The sequence below is a fragment of the Dicentrarchus labrax genome, unplaced genomic scaffold (assembly GCF_905237075.1).
Source record: "Dicentrarchus labrax unplaced genomic scaffold, dlabrax2021, whole genome shotgun sequence".
In the NCBI taxonomy this organism is placed as follows: domain Eukaryota; kingdom Metazoa; phylum Chordata; class Actinopteri; family Moronidae; genus Dicentrarchus; species Dicentrarchus labrax.
In genome coordinates, this window is record NW_026136722.1 from 12,581,318 (window position 1) to 12,597,266 (window position 15,949).

General features: G+C 39.7%; 1 protein-coding gene across 1 annotated transcript in view; it reads left to right on the top strand.

Moving 5' to 3' along the window:
• Positions 1-13,999: 13,999 nt before the first annotated feature.
• The window catches only part of hs3st4 (heparan sulfate (glucosamine) 3-O-sulfotransferase 4), a 78,366-nt gene continuing 76,416 nt past the window's right edge, over positions 14,000-15,949 (top strand). The window contains exon 1 of the mRNA XM_051388084.1: positions 14,000-14,992. Coding sequence (XP_051244044.1) covers positions 14,397-14,992 — 596 coding nt within the window. The 5' untranslated portion in view covers positions 14,000-14,396. The remainder of the gene's footprint in view (positions 14,993-15,949) is intronic.

Genomic DNA, 15,949 nt, shown 5'->3' on the forward strand with positions numbered 1-15,949 from the left:
GAGGCATGGCTCACATAAGCGTGTTCTTCTTGTTCAGAGCAAACTCCAAAAGTTTGAAGGGTTTTTATCTGTCAAAGTAGCTGTAGTCCACACCTCCAAACTTAACGAGACTCCAGGTGTGCTAAAATCTGACTCCAATTAGCTTTTTTGATGTCATTAACTCAAGGGTTCACATACTTTTTCCACAAGCACTATGAGGTTTTTTTGGTTGTTCTCAATAAAGACATGAAAGATCAAAATTTATTTGTCAATACCCTTGACTTAGATGAAGATCAGATCACATTTTATGACAAATTTATTCAGAAAACCATGAAATTCCAAAAGGTTCACATACTTTTTCTTGCCACTGTATTATGTTATGTTATTTAACAAGTTTATCATGTTCATCTTATTTCGACAGGTTAGCATTTGCTAATTTGCACTAAGCATAAACGTCAGATGAGGATGGGGTCATTAGTTTTACTGCCTTTTAGTCATAAACTAATGTATTTCAAATTCAGATTAAGGTGCTGGATGAAAAGTCAGGGGATGACCAAAGTAATTGGAATTAACTTGGTGGGGAACACAAATGTCTAAATGTTCTGTCAGTCCATCCAGCAGTTGAGTCCAATAGTTGGATGGGCTGCCAGAGGAAATGTAATTAGGGTCTAGTGTCTGGAACCATAAATGTCTGTACTAAATCTGTCAAGTAGATGTACAGATATTTCACTTCTTGTGGTCCTATTGGAAAAGTCAGGTGATCACCCCTGTCATTAAGATTCATCCACTGGGCACCATGAATATTTCTATTGAATTTAACTGAAATTCATTCAATAGCTGTTTAGATATTTCAGTCTAGACCAGAGGTGGACCAACTGATCTACAGACAGACAGACAGACAGACAGACAGACAGACAGACAGACAGACCAGCAGACTGACATTGCCAGTCCTAGAGCCACACCACTAGTGTGGCTCAAAATGTCTTTTGAGCATCATCAGCTTGTTGCACTAAGGGTGCCAGTGAAAAACATTACACTAAACAAAACTCCCTTTGACAGCAGTGGGGTGCTTAGGTGATTAAGAAAATTATAAGCCTATGGTTAAAAGTCCTTATACCAAAACCATTGTAAGAAATTAGTGTTATACAGTATGCTATTATAGAAGCATTTGATTGGAGGCAGCCGATTCGACCGGTCACACTGCACCTGTTCCCAGCAGCAAGCATATTACCATTGTACTTTACAAGCTGGCTGTGTGCTGGATGCTGGGCTAGAAGGTAAATTATATGGAGTGAGCAGAATGCAGTGTTCATCTCTGTTGCCATAAAATAGAGATATGGGTCGAAATTGGTTGCAACTGGGAGTAACTGTAGTAACTAGGCAAAGGATTTACCACCATTTAATTATTTTTTAATTATTGTGGACAGAGTAATCTCAACCAAGCTGAGTGGATGTTTTATAATAAGGTCAGTTATGAGCAATGGTTTAAGCTTCTATGAAACTGTGTCTTGCCTGCTCTGCCTGTGGCTGGCCAACCATCCAAACTGATCTCACTGTGTAAAGAAATTTTACTTTACAGCATCTTTCAAAAAATCTTATTTGCAGGTTAATAATTGCAAGGGTTATTGGCCAAGTTGCCTGGCCCTTCCTACAAATCATCACTATATGGAGGGGGGTGGCGGGCATTTACATATGCATGACCAGCAGAATGCAGATGCATTTCTCTGCCAGCACTATTAAGGGTGTTCTCCATTCACTGCACATGGTTCGTGAACAGTATGGCATTCTAATTTGGTCACTTCAGAGGTATGTTGTGCACTCTATGCAGCTCAATCCCCCAGGTCAGAGTCTACATGTCTCATCTGCTGCAGGAGTTGAGGGCACGGGAGTGATTTGTTTGTGAAACCATAAAACCAACTGGAAGTAATGGCGAGGAGAAATTGGTGTCTCTTGGTGGAGCGTTTTATGTTTCAGCTCAAAGGAAGTATAGAAAGATATGATGTCTTTCCCAATAGCTGGAATGTCAATCTGAAAGTGAAGCAATGGTCCCATTCAGTAAAGAATCACATGCAGTCCCCCAAACAACTCTGGGGCCTGTTGCAAGTCTACAGATGGTGTGCATTAACAGAGAGTCGGCTAACAGGTGTAACAGTGATGCAGCCATACTGTGGTGAGATTTGTCCACCAGATCCACTTATTTACCCAGCTTTCATTCCATTTAAATCACTCTTATTTATTAATTTAACAGACAAATGTGTTGTTTTAATAGCAAAATGATATATCAGGTATAATCCTGTTACATTTCTGTACATTGTTTTATTTTTCCCAAAGTGTGAAGCCAAGAGTCTTTAAATTTATATCTACCTACTGTGGACACATTCCACATGGCACTCACCCATGCACCCACACAGGCACCAAAAAATAAATGCAAACACACACAAACACACAACCACATAGAGAAGACCTTTTCAAAACATTGCTGCCAAATCTGATTCAATGCCATTGTATCATATAGAGATCCTTGTAATTACTTATAGCTTTGTCACAAAATATAAAAATGCCTCATATTGGAAGATTTCATAATACTGGAAGAAGACATTTTGATACAAAGCCAATAGAAATAAACAGTTCTCTCTTGTTCCCTTTTATGAAGTCTCTAGTCATTTTTACGGATCATTCAGATATTTTAAAAGTACAAGCTGCAAAATGTTGCGTTTTATAAGTATTCATGCTGTGCCAAGTTTCTGATGTGCTCTGCTGCGTATTTGTTTATGTCTTGGAGACAGAATATGTGATTTATAGTTAGACTGGTGGGGGTGGCAGCAAGGGAAGCTGTTATGTTCTTCCTTTGCTGCTTGTCGTGCGCCGTTGCTGTTCTCTCCAGCTTGCTGTACGTTCACCCCGATATGCACCCTCAGGCAGTATGCCTTTCATTATTTCTTTTGAAACTTTCATCTGAAGTCTCTGAGGGATTAGCCCTCTTGATTCCTGACACAGTCAATGAAAAACAAGCCTCATATACAGGGAGGCTTACAGCCAGAAAAGCCATGCTCAGCCCTCCCCTCGCCTCTCAATGTGAAACTGTTTAATGGTTTACACAAGAAATGGAAGCTCCTCTCACTTTTGGTCATTTTGACATATTCAAATTTGTGTTGTTGAAAATTATCATTTTATATTTTTGATGACATGTAGCTGTTGTTTGTGTGGAGGTTGAATGCGCTTAATCTAAGTCTCTTGGGAAAAAATTGTCTTCCAAACCAATGTAATTTTAACCTTTAAGCAATATAAACCCAACTCTGCAGCACTGTGCAGGTTGGCTGCTTTTATGTTTTGGTCTCTCAGGGCGCACATAGTTGTGTCTCCAAACTCTCATTAAACCCTAATATAAAGCCATTGGCAGCTATTTCCACTGAATGAAATCAGACAAAGTTTTGACCATCATGGTACCACAAAGATATAAGACATATATATGGCCAGTGAAGGAATGTGGACAATTATCAAGCTTATTACCTAGATATTTTCCATAGTAGCTTAAAGAAATAGAATCAGAGCTAATTCGTTAATTTGTTGGCTAAAAATATGACTCTAGTAAGATGCTCATTTTGCTCTGTTTGCTAAATGGTGATACTGTTAGCTATAAGGGCTTGATAAACCAATTATACATCAGTGTTTTAATGTTTCTGTATCTTCAGAGATGATTTGCTTGAGCTTTAAATATTATTTATATTATATATTATTATTATAGCTGAGGATAAAGTATACTGAACACATGATAATTGCATGTTTTTTCAAGTTTAAGTGTTTAATTAAATGGGTATTATTAATATTTTTTAATTAGGTGACTATTTATATTTTTAAAGTAACGATCTATCAAATTACAGTGAAAACTATTAATGACAATGGGAAAGGATTCCATCTTAGTGATGAAGCGAGTTTCAGCTCAGCTGTCCAGCCACAACTTCACTTCATTAGTTCATTCTCACAGCTCTCATAGCCTTGCAAAAACCCCACAGTACACTACTCGCTGAGCACCAAATGGTAGACAGAAAAAGTTAGGCACTAACTGTTGAACATAGGAGTGTTGAGTTGCTAAAGAGCGAGATATTTTCCTCAGGAGTTGGTAGACACCAAAAACAGATTTAGATGCTGTCAAAAACCTGAATGGTCTAGTGTGAATAATTTTTTATTTTTCTTAGTATAAAGTTAACGCTCTACAAACACTACTACTGTGTGATGGAAGGTAACACTCTCAAACTTTATGTGTCTTTTTAAAGTTGACTATTAGCAGGATCAATGTAGCTATTTTACTTTAGCAATATAGCTAAAGTGTGTTTGAATGGTGAAATGTTGCAATCTCAACTCCTTACGCTGTAAAAACTGTGAGTCATTAAACAGTGAGTCCCTCTGGGAGTTACATGCTGTGTAATGACGCACTCCCTCCTCGTTCTCCTTTGAGCTTACTTTTGTCAGCAGTTTCATTACTTTGCACTTTGCTACTAAGCAGGTGGAGCTAATCTATCTAGTTTGCCCTTCAGTTATGGTTTACTGTCCGGGGGACTGGACACAAGTGTCTCCAATAATCCCTTAATTAGGCAATGATGGACTATTCATTTAGTATGCAAAGCTGCAAATCTCCCCATCCACTGAGCGGAGCCCTCTGCAGTCATACGGAGGCCAGCGCTAATGATCTCAGCAAGTGGCAGCAATCCATTGGAGCGCTGCAGCAAGTGCACATTAATCTTGTGGGTGATCCAGTTGATGAATGACCCTGGCCTAGAAGGCCTGGCAGATCCCACCTTAATTATGCTGAGGGAGCCACACCTGGGAGGCGCCGGGGGACGTCTTGCTAACTCAGGAACAACGACTCAGGAGAAGTCCTGCGGTCTACAGGCAGCTGCCTCCAGTCCAGGCGCAACTGTAACGCCTTGGGAAATGTGAGCCTTTAGAGCAACTCCATGGAGGACATTATAGCTGGGGCTGACTTCCAAAGCAGAAGTTGCAGAAAGGGCAAATGGATGTCATCAATTCAAGACATTTTCCACTGATAGGTCATTAGAGGAAAGTGATTTTTATACCAGCTCCAAAGGAAACCCATTCAAGACGTTCCTTTTTCTGTGATGATGCCTCAAACAGAACATTTTCACCACTGCTCTAATTGTACCCCATTATTTGCTGTGGTCTGACATGTTAAAAGAAAAAAGCACAGCAGGCAAAGAGTTGCATCAGTCTAACATCAACACCCTAAAGATAGCACACTGGCACAATGGGAGGATGAGTAAAAGAGAAAATGTGATCAAAATGCATGAGTAAACACTATATGGGAAAAGGAGGAAAAGCACCAAATCCTCTGCAAACTGTTTGATTAGACAATACAAAGAAACATGGTATCTTTAGATTTAAGAACTTAAACCACTTAAACAGAGCTCATGTCCTTTTAGATTAATAATGCACAACACTGTACACCAGAAACAGGATTGTTTTGGGTTTACCTCTTTGGCTTGGGAACAAGGTGTTTTAGTTGTCGCTGAGCAGCTGAGAATGTGTGGGGAGTAGTTGATGGGGGGAGGAGATTGGAAGAGTCTTAAAATGAATTTCGACTCTAAAACAGAGTAATGGTCTTTTTGTGCGGTTGGAAAAATAAATCTTGCTTTTTGCCCATGTGAGATATAAATATCCGTTTTTAACTAAACTAAATGTGCTTCAAATTTTCTGAATTTACAGTATCTTGACAGTAAAATAGGCCACATTAAAATATTCTGCAGTTACTTTATGAGGGCGTTCTAGTGGCCTCTCACTGATCCTGCTGGGAATACTCGATCCATGTGAACTCAGAGCTGCCTTGATTTACACCTTCTTCATTTTCGTTCCGGCAATGGTCGACTGGTCCTCACGTCCTCATAGGATGCTATTGAACATATGACCCATTCATAGAGGTTACTGGATTCTCTGGCACAACAAACTCCGTAAGGGATAATTTGTTCCTTTTCTTGCAGCAAAGCCACTGTGGCTTATCTAGGAGGAAATTTGTGAAATCTCATTATCTTGTGTTTTGAAATGAGGATCAATACACATTCATGTTTTGTTTTATTCATACAGGTTGGATGTGAAAATTGCCCCATTGTGCTTTTTGTCAGACTTCTTTATCTATATATTTTCTTTTTTTCTGTCTGTGTGAATCAATGAAACACAAGCCAATTGCTGCATCACAAAAATCCAACAAATTGATATAACTGCATCTATGTACAATAAAGTTAGGATCCAAAAGGTCAGCTGGAAATGGGACAAAACCCAAAGGAGTTCTCTTAAGGGCCAGCAGAATTTAATACACATCCATCACTTTTTATCATCTAATTAGTCCGTGGTGTGGCAGCCTGGACAACATTGGAGGGAAGCAGAATTATTGATCAAGTAAAGGATAGTATCTATCATTTCACCTCAGCATCGACACTCCAGCCATTTGAAAAGAGGGAAGACAATATAACCGCAGCAAAATGCGATGAGAATCATGTACGTCATTCAAAACAGAGGCCATTTGTTTGTTCTCCTTGGTTAGGCCATCGACTAATAGACTTGTTCTGAATTTTGCAGTGCAACAACTACCAAGAAGAAACATTGCAATCTCTATTTAGAATTGTTATGTGAAATATAATATTGATAATTAACAGTTGAAGTGCACTGTACAGGTAACTGCAGATATATATCACTTTGTGAATACCTTTATGGGCCAACTCATAATTCTTATGGGTCCTAGTTATCTTGTTATCTTTTGTACAGAAATAGAGGTTATATATATTCTATCAATACAGCCTTAAATAAGATACTTTTAATTTTTCTATATTACACGGTGTGACAAAACTTAGTAATATGGCAACGTGAAATATAAAATGATGATATGGTGTTTAGTTTTGATATTTTAGTATTGATTATTAACACTGAAAACTGGACTTTACCTGACTGGTCAGGTAAAGTCCATCTGAAGCCATTTCTCTTCTCAAATGAAGACATTAGGTGTGTACAGTAAATACGATCTATGGTAAGTGTGCATGTTGCCATAACCTAGGGGGGATGCTATGAAAACAACAAACAGGGAATTGATGCGTGGGCACATTATCATAAATATTTTCCTAAAGATAATGATAAGAGTCAACAGTAAATTCCATAAAGCACATGACATGATAAAACATGCAAACTGTATCTTTTGCAAGATTAAACCTCCATCTCTTTCACAAATAAGATGTTTCAGCATCCCAGGCACCAAAATCAGTTAAACATTTTGGTGGATTTCTTATGTCGACACAAATCAACATAAATACCTGGTAACCAGGAAACAATGACATCTTTTGAGGCCCACAGAATACTGAGTGACTCAAAAGTGTCCTCCAAATTCCGTTAAACAAGGCTGCCTGTCTCAGCCACATTTGGAAATTGGACTGGCCCAAGTTACGAAGTATTTGGTTTTGGAATAGTACATTTTGACAAAGGCAACTCCTGAATTGGCACACAGTTACAAACATTACCGATGAGATCTGAAATGTTGGAGCAAACAAATCAATACTGTCAATCCCAGCATCAATTAGTCATTTTGCCAGTTGACCCTGTTGAGTTGTGCTAGCAAGTTCAGCAATTCAAAAACAGCTTTCTAGCAACAATTTTAGTCTAAAGTGACAGATAACTTATCAGGTTTTAAACAGCCAACTCAGGAATTTGGAGTTTTTGCAGCTATGCAAGAATCACAACAAGAGGACGGTGGACAGTGTTACTATCCAGTGTGAGTGCTGAATATGTGCATGTTCTGCAAAACAGTTTTTATTTAATGCTGGATCAGAGGATTTGTCAGGGTATGAATGTTTGTGAAGAATGACCAATGAGGACAAGTGCACACATCAGAGGGCAAACCTCTACACACAGTTTTTTATAGAATTATCTCATCAGTGCAAATGATTGTGGTTATAAATCACTATGAGATAAAATTGTACATTCAACAATCAATAGCTGTCAGCTCCTACAATTAGCTATAATTTGTTATTACTTTAAATGCCACAGTTTCTCCATGTTGGCTTTTAGTTTATCTGTCCACTCACTCCTTTCTGTCAGCAGAATGCACATAACTCAGAACAACAGTCCTAAATATTAAAACCTTTCCTGTGAAGCAGATCATGTGGGTTAAATTTGGGTCCTCACAAAAGAGGACATCATTTCTTTGACATTTGATTTTTTTTTTTTTTTTGCCCAAGGCTGCAATATTAAATCTCTTAAGTAATACCAATAAGATCACTATAATGTCTAAATCCACTTTCTTGCAAAACCCCTTGTGCCAAAGCAGTCATAATGGCAGTTCTTTTTTTATTACATTATTATCGTGGAAAAGCCAGTTAGTCATTATGTAATGTAATGTATCAACAATCTCATTAAATCCTGCTTCTTCCAACTAAGAAATCACCCAAGTTAAACCATTTTTGAGTAGTCCTGACTTAGAAAGGCTTATACATGCCTTTGTCTTCTAGCACCCAGACTACTGCAATGCTCTGTTCACATGCCTCAGTAAATCTTCAGTAGCTCGCCTTCAGCTTGTGCAGAATGCTGCAGCTCGAATTTTAACAAACACCACCCATAGGCCACATATAACCCTAAGGGTGTACCAGTACAGTATACCTACCGAGGGAAAAAGATGAGAAGTTAGGGGGCAAGGGGTTAACAATCTCAGAGACATAAAAATAATTTATATTGGAGGTTGGATTTTTTTTAAAAACAGTCACCTGTTCTAATTATCAGCTGAGTTTGATTGTGGAGTTTCCTCTCCTTGCTCCAACTTCCGCCTACAGTCCAAAAACATGCAGGTTAGGTTGACTGGGAACTCTAGAATGTGCATGTGAATAGTTGTCTATCTCTATGTGTCAGCCCTTGATTGGCTGGCAACCTATCCAGAGTGTACCCTGCCTCTTACCCAATGTCAGCTGGGATCAAGTCCTGCCCCCTGTGACCAATTATGTGTAGGTATGTGGACTGACACTGTTGTTAAACAGGGTGCTGTTTATTTTTGTTATGGAGTACAAGAAGTAGATGATGAGGTTACAGTACAGCTAAACTGAAAACCAGGAGTGTCCAACTCACAGCCAAGGCAGTTGTAGAAGATGATCGATTTTATGTTCTGTCCCAGTGCATGACCTGATGCCGCTCTCAAGGTTGGTCACGCTCATGTACCTAGTAACATTAGAATAGGTGCTAAGTTAAAAATACCTACTGCGTAAATTGTCTTTAAATTCCTCCCAATTTTAGCATGTTAGCATGCACTTTGAGGTATATATAGTTTTTAATTCCTCTCATTATCCAAACCTTGCTCAATGCTGTCATCCAACACACCCAAATCACATTCAAAATGAACAGTAGGTCTTTATACCGAGGATATACAGCTGTGAAGGGGAAAACATATTTGGACATTGTGTTTGTGTTTATAGATCCCAGGTTTTGTTTATATGCACAGCCCCAGGCTCCAGGTCTCTGGATGCATGGAATTCCTGTCTTTGTGTCACCTATTTTGTTGCTCAGCTTACCTTCACATATGCATTACCCAGACCAGCACTATACAGTTTGGTGTAAGTTCACATACTCTATCCAAATTTTTTTCTTTTTTAACTTTATATATTTCTTCATGAGAATGTAACATGTCTAGGTTACTTTATTGTGACTTCATGACTCACTGGTCGCAATAAATGAGCCGATCATATAAATATTGATTTACAGTTACTTGGTTAGTAGATTTTACTGCATTTGGGGCCTATGAGAAACTTCTTCCTTTGCTATTTAGTACACTCCCTTTTGTCATTGTTTGGGTCGATTCAACTGATGGAGAGATGGTCACTTGTATCCATTCTGTCATCTTCTGTCTAATTGCAGCCCAATAAACCATCTCTTCTGTCAGCCCCAGTGGAACAACGGGGTGTGGTAATACTCTGACTTAAATTACACTGAGCACTGTGACAGTCTGCATGGCTGTAGCTACCTGCCAAAACCTCCCCACAATGGCCGTTCATCTCAGCTCCACCAGACAGGCTCAGACTGTGGCAGAGTTCAGAATCAGGTCATTTCATATTAGAAGACCCAAATCTTAAGGTAGTGCAGCAGCTCCTAAGCTGTAGCTATATTGAGAAAGTGCCAGAGGCCTGATGTATTTTGTATTAACAGCACAGGAACTTCTTGTGTGGTGCATCTTAGAAATTTGGATTTGAAACATAAAACTTGAATTATTACATTTGGATTTTGGATTTTTTGCATAAAACAGTCTCTAGAGTCCTTTGTGTTGCACCTTTTGATGATGAATCAGACACTGTAGGAGCTCTGTCTCTGGCTCTATTCAGAAGCGATGACAAGTGTTGTATAAGATGCAATTTAGTCCTTAACCTTGTCTGTGCTAACTGCCTCCAGGCGGTCCAGGCTTCATCCAAAGCACAAGCGCCACAGAGCACAATGCACTGACCATCAATTACTGGTGTAGGTAGAGCTGTTTGGTTGCGATTTGAAAAGCTAAAAACTCCGGAAAATGATCCATATCTGTACCTGATGATATACAGCACTAGTTCTGCAGATACCCCTATATACTGATATTAAGAATATGTTGTTTTAATATTCAGCTGTAGTTCCAATGAATGCTGTGAAATAAATGTGTCTTCTCTGTATAATATTCAAGCAGCCTCCTCTAAAGCCAGTGAGATGATATTTATAACAAATTAGATGAATAATTCTACATTAACTGTGAGTGGATATTGTGAGGATTGAAAATCATAATTGCAATAGAAGTGCAGACACATTGGATAGCTGAGACACATTTTTAATTCCAGGTATAAATGTAATATGGATAATTCATATCTGAATACAATCTAGACATGAGGTGAATGTTAATGTGAGCTGCAAAGAGGGCCACGATGCTTCATGCGGCTCACAGTCACATTGTGAGTGTGTGCTAGTAGACTGAGACGAGAGCGGTTAGATTGTGCCATATTTACATGAAACAAGGAGATGAGTCATTTTGACCTGGAGTGACTAAATTACTGTTAGTTGACTTGAAGTGGCAAACAGTGTTGTTTTGAAACCTTAAACTTCACCTGTTGCCAGTAGGTAAGGTAGAAAAGGCTCATTTGATATTGGCATTGTGACACAACCAGTAAATTCACATTTTAACAAAGCAGCTGCCTGGACTTTAACTTCAATAAACTACATTTTTCTGAAGTGACTGCTTGTTTGTAAATGCAAATAAAGACAATGTGAGCACTCAGCTTCCACAGGGACAGACAGTGTCTGAACGATTTATGAATGGCTCAGATAACAGACACAACAAAGGGAAGATAAAACAGGTCAATATATTTTCTCTTGTCCTCTGATAATAACTTATCATCAGCATTGAGTGGCGGCAGCCATCTTTAATACCACTTCACTTGTGTTGTTATTAACAGTAAAATGTTCTGCTGCAACTGCTCCACAGCAAGAATTTCTGAGCATGCTCAGAAATCTCTCACAGATAACAGCAAGAATTTACAAACGGGCCAGTTCGTGTTAGAGAGCTCTCTGCTTCTCCGAGTGGCAATTTACGAATACAACAATTTCAACAAACCCATTGAGTTCTCCTACGCTCTCTTGACTGCCAAACACCCAGGAACCATTGTGCTCCAAGCACTTGTTCACGCTTTCCTCCCCCTTATCCAATCACCTGCATTGCTTATGTACAGTTTGTAAATAACTTAATTTGTCATATTGGTTGGGACATAAAAATGGAACTAAAATCAGAAGAAGAATAATGCAAAAGTATTTTCACAGAGGAAGATATACAGTACATAGCAAACATACTGTTTATTAGACATTTGCATCTCACACATATACAACAGTCAGTTAAGAAGAAAAACCTGCATATGTGATTTCCAGTCCAGTGTGTAACATTTAGGAGGATCTATTGGAAGTAATGGAATGTAATATTCATAGTTGCGTTTTCATTTGGGTGTAAACACCTAAAAATAATTCATTACCTTAATATGAGCCGTTTTTATCTATGCAGTCTGCCATGTTGAACATTAGCCCAGAATGGACAAATCAAACACTGGCTCTAGATACTGGCATTTGTGTGTTCCTGCCACCATAGTTTAGATGCTTGGAAGATGGGCAGTATTCAGCTGGTTGCAATCTGCAACTGAACCACTAGATGCCACTAAATCCTACACACTGCTCCCTTACATTTGATATTTATTCTCTTTTTTGGTCTCTACCAACTCCTCAGGGAAATATCTGGCAGTTTAGCTCCTAAATGCTCCACTGTGTTCACCAGCTTGTTGATAACTGTGTCTGTTTGCCATTTGGTGCTGAGCAGGTAGTGTCCAGTGGGTTTTTTAGAGCTTTCTTCATGAAAACAGTTAAAAAACTATACAAGCAGTGAGTCTGAACCAAAGCAGGAAAGTTGTGGACCGGACAGCTAAACAATGAGCTGAAACTCAATATATAGCTGCATTAGGCCGAGGGTAGCTGCCTGATTCAGATGATAATTTTCTGTCGGTTCATCACTATAAGTGACCCCCTTCAAATTGTTTTAACATTGTCATTTTGTTATTATAAAATTATTGATTGCCTGCACTATATTTCTATTTGGTTCAAAAGTCTTGTCTCTGTGTTAGGAAAGTGTGAGCAATGTGAAGATACATTTTCCCGTTCTGGTAGCTCTCATTTTCTGATTTGGTGGAAATGCACTGGCTGAATGCAAAAGAGCTCCCTTGCTATATTGTTGTCCTTTAGTAAGGCTGCAGCACTCTATAATAAAATGACTTTGTGTCACCCCTGGTTTTCATCCCGTGCTGGCTACAGACAGTTAAGAAGAACAAATTTGGTCAAGCAACATATACATATAAATATATATCAAACACAGAACTTTATATATAACAGTGGCTTGCTGTTCTGAAAGCAAGGCATTGCAAATTATTTGTGACCCAGTACTTAGTGTGACGCTGGCTCTCCTGGTGTGTTGGAGGTGTGTGATGAATGAGATTCTGTAATACAGGGAGACATTTCAGTGGCACCCAATTTTAAATCCTCATATTGCAGCAACAAAGTGTACAAGTTAAGGTCTAGTGAATATTCTCATCAGTAATTATAGTCTGCACCCATGTATAATAAATTCAGTGTATAATACGCCTAAGCAGCATCCCAATCCTCAGCATAATGCAGAACACAGGATTGTTTTCTGCATGTGCTCTCTTGCATTTAGAAATATGTAGAGAACTACACCCCCAGTGACTCATCATTTTAATTCAGAACATAGTGTTGCTCATTATCCAGTTTGATTCATATAACCTGCTTTTATATTTATCAGGATAAACTTCTTTTTCTTTCTCTTTTTGTAGATGAACTTATGCAATGCTCCACCGAAAACCAGCAGGGTGCAGACATGAGCTTTCAGTAAAATGTAATCTCTTTCAAAATAATCTTTCTGAGATGGAGTTTTATTGGAGAACTTTATACAGTATGAAACAATTTACAGTGTAATACGCTCTCACATATTCCGGCTCTTTAATTCATTTATCTGTAAGTGGCCGCGTGAATGAGGAGAAGCAGCTTTCCACACGAATGTTTCAGATAAGGCCATCTGACGTTTAAATACCCTACTTGTGCACGGGTAGAGGAAAAAGTGGGTGTACACACTAGTTGTGCTCTGTGTGCTTCACTTCAGATGAGCTCACCCAGCCGATGCGCACATCGTAGGATCCAACCAATCTGAGAGGGCGCAAGGACGGCGAGCAGCAGCCCCGGTAGCCACTGGGAAGAGTGGCTGCTTTTGTGCAAAGGCTGCCCGACTTTCTACTACACAAAGTAAATAAGGGAGAGAAGCGTAAAGGATTGTGCGCCCGGTCGCCTCTTGTTGGAAAGACTCGGTGGATTTGTAGGTTGCCTGGATGGATGTGAATCCACTCTTGTATCGCAGACCGGACTGGACTTCGGGCTGAGCGGCTGATGAGAAGAAGCCTACTTTCAACTCTCTGTTTTTTTTTTCTTTCTCCCTTTCTTCATAAAATGCCAGGATTTCGTTTATCATATTGTGTCCAGTTCAAGCCAGGCTGCTCATTTGGAAGGACGCCAGACCTTCAGCCTCCCAAATCTGCAAGTTCAGTCCAATAAATTGTGACATTGTCTGTCAGCCTTGGAATAAGAAATCGATACTCAAGAAAAGGGACGCGATATTCTTCCGGAATTTTAACGGACTGTTTCCCCCCGCCATCCTCATAAATATGCGATTTGGTTGGATTGGGTTGGTTTGGTCCAGCTTCACGCTTTTTAGCTGGAGCAGCGCTGATAGTGACTGATTATTGCTGTTGATTTTTGTCCATGCAAGACTCGGGGTGGAAACATGTCTGGCCACTTCTTTGAGAGGATCACTGCTATCAGAGATGGCATTTTGGTCCAGCACTTCGGTTTTCACCTCTAAAGTGCCCCGGAAAATCTTATTCATGTTCACCCTCTCCCTCTCTGTCACCTACTTGTTCTATAGCTTGATGAGCTGCTACAACTCGCTGCAGTTCCCCCTGCAAGAGAACTACGTGTATCAAGGGAGGCTGGTGACAGAGGAGACAACTTTTGTGACATTGAGGGAGAAACTTTATTCCGCCTCCCCGGGCTTGACCGAATTCACCGAGGCCGAGAGAACCACCGCCGTCTCCACCGTGAAGGATCATGCTGAGGCCGAACAAAGGACGGTGGAGTGGATTAGGACCCAGGCGTCTCCAACTAAATCGGCGGCGGCGTATCACACCACCGCGCTGGAGAGGGAGCACCAGGAAATCAGCACCACGGACAGCGAACTCAGGGCGAACTGCACCATGGATTATGGAGAGAAGAAACTTCCTCAAGCCATCATCATCGGGGTGAAGAAAGGGGGGACCAGAGCCCTGCTGGAGGCTCTCAGGGTGCACCCGGACGTCAGAGCCGTTGGAAATGAGCCACATTTCTTTGACAGGAACTACGAGAAGGGGCTGGACTGGTACCGGTGAGTTGATATTTCAGCCCTATCTAGCAGCAGTGTGTAGTTTTTGTCTGTCTTGTTACAGAATCGTGCACACTTTGGGCTACACATTTTTCAAAGAACTCCTAATGTGTGTTATATTTATGAATGCGTTTATATTCGCATCACACCTTGGTCTTCTTTCATTTGTGGGAGGTAAAATCAATTTGCAAGAGACTTAAAACCTGCTTGAGATCAACAACAGCGAACATCATTTCCGCCTACATGTTTGTCAAACTGTATTGTAACTTTTTAGATCTCTGCGCTTAGAGATACAATATTACATACTGCCTTTTTTCTGATGAAAATAAAAGCCTTTTTTCTCACTGTGGATTGGATTATGTGTGATCTCACCCCAGCAATTTTCAAGTCTATGCACGTTGATTTTTTTAGATTTTTTATTTAGCCTATAATTACAGGAATGGAAAACAATGGCTGCTTTGGAAAGTGGATAGTAGCCTCATGCATATATGATTGACTGAAATTGTAAAAAAAAAAAAAAAAAAAAAGGTCCTTTAACAGACTAACTGAATGAATTGAGTTCTATATTCTTGTTTTCTTATTGTCAGAGCACATTGTGTGTGAACTGAGTAGCTGAACAGTTTCCACTTTGTTTCTGAATCACAAGGTGTGTATTGTTATACTGAACCCCACTTGAAGATCCACTGTGGTCTTAAAGGGAATTGCATGGTACCTCAGGTCTGTCGTGTATCAAATGATGTTCTGTCACAAAGTTACTGGAAGTTTGGTCCTTCAATAGGGTTACACAATATTTGACCACACATCGTGGCAGCTAACACACATAGAGGAGTGTCACTGGGTAGTTTAAGGCAACGTTTTTTTTGACAGAGCTGTTGTGTGCTTCAGGCTGGTATCTGCTGGTAAAAAAAATAAAAATAAATACACAACACACAGCGAGAGAATAATCATGTGATGCTCATT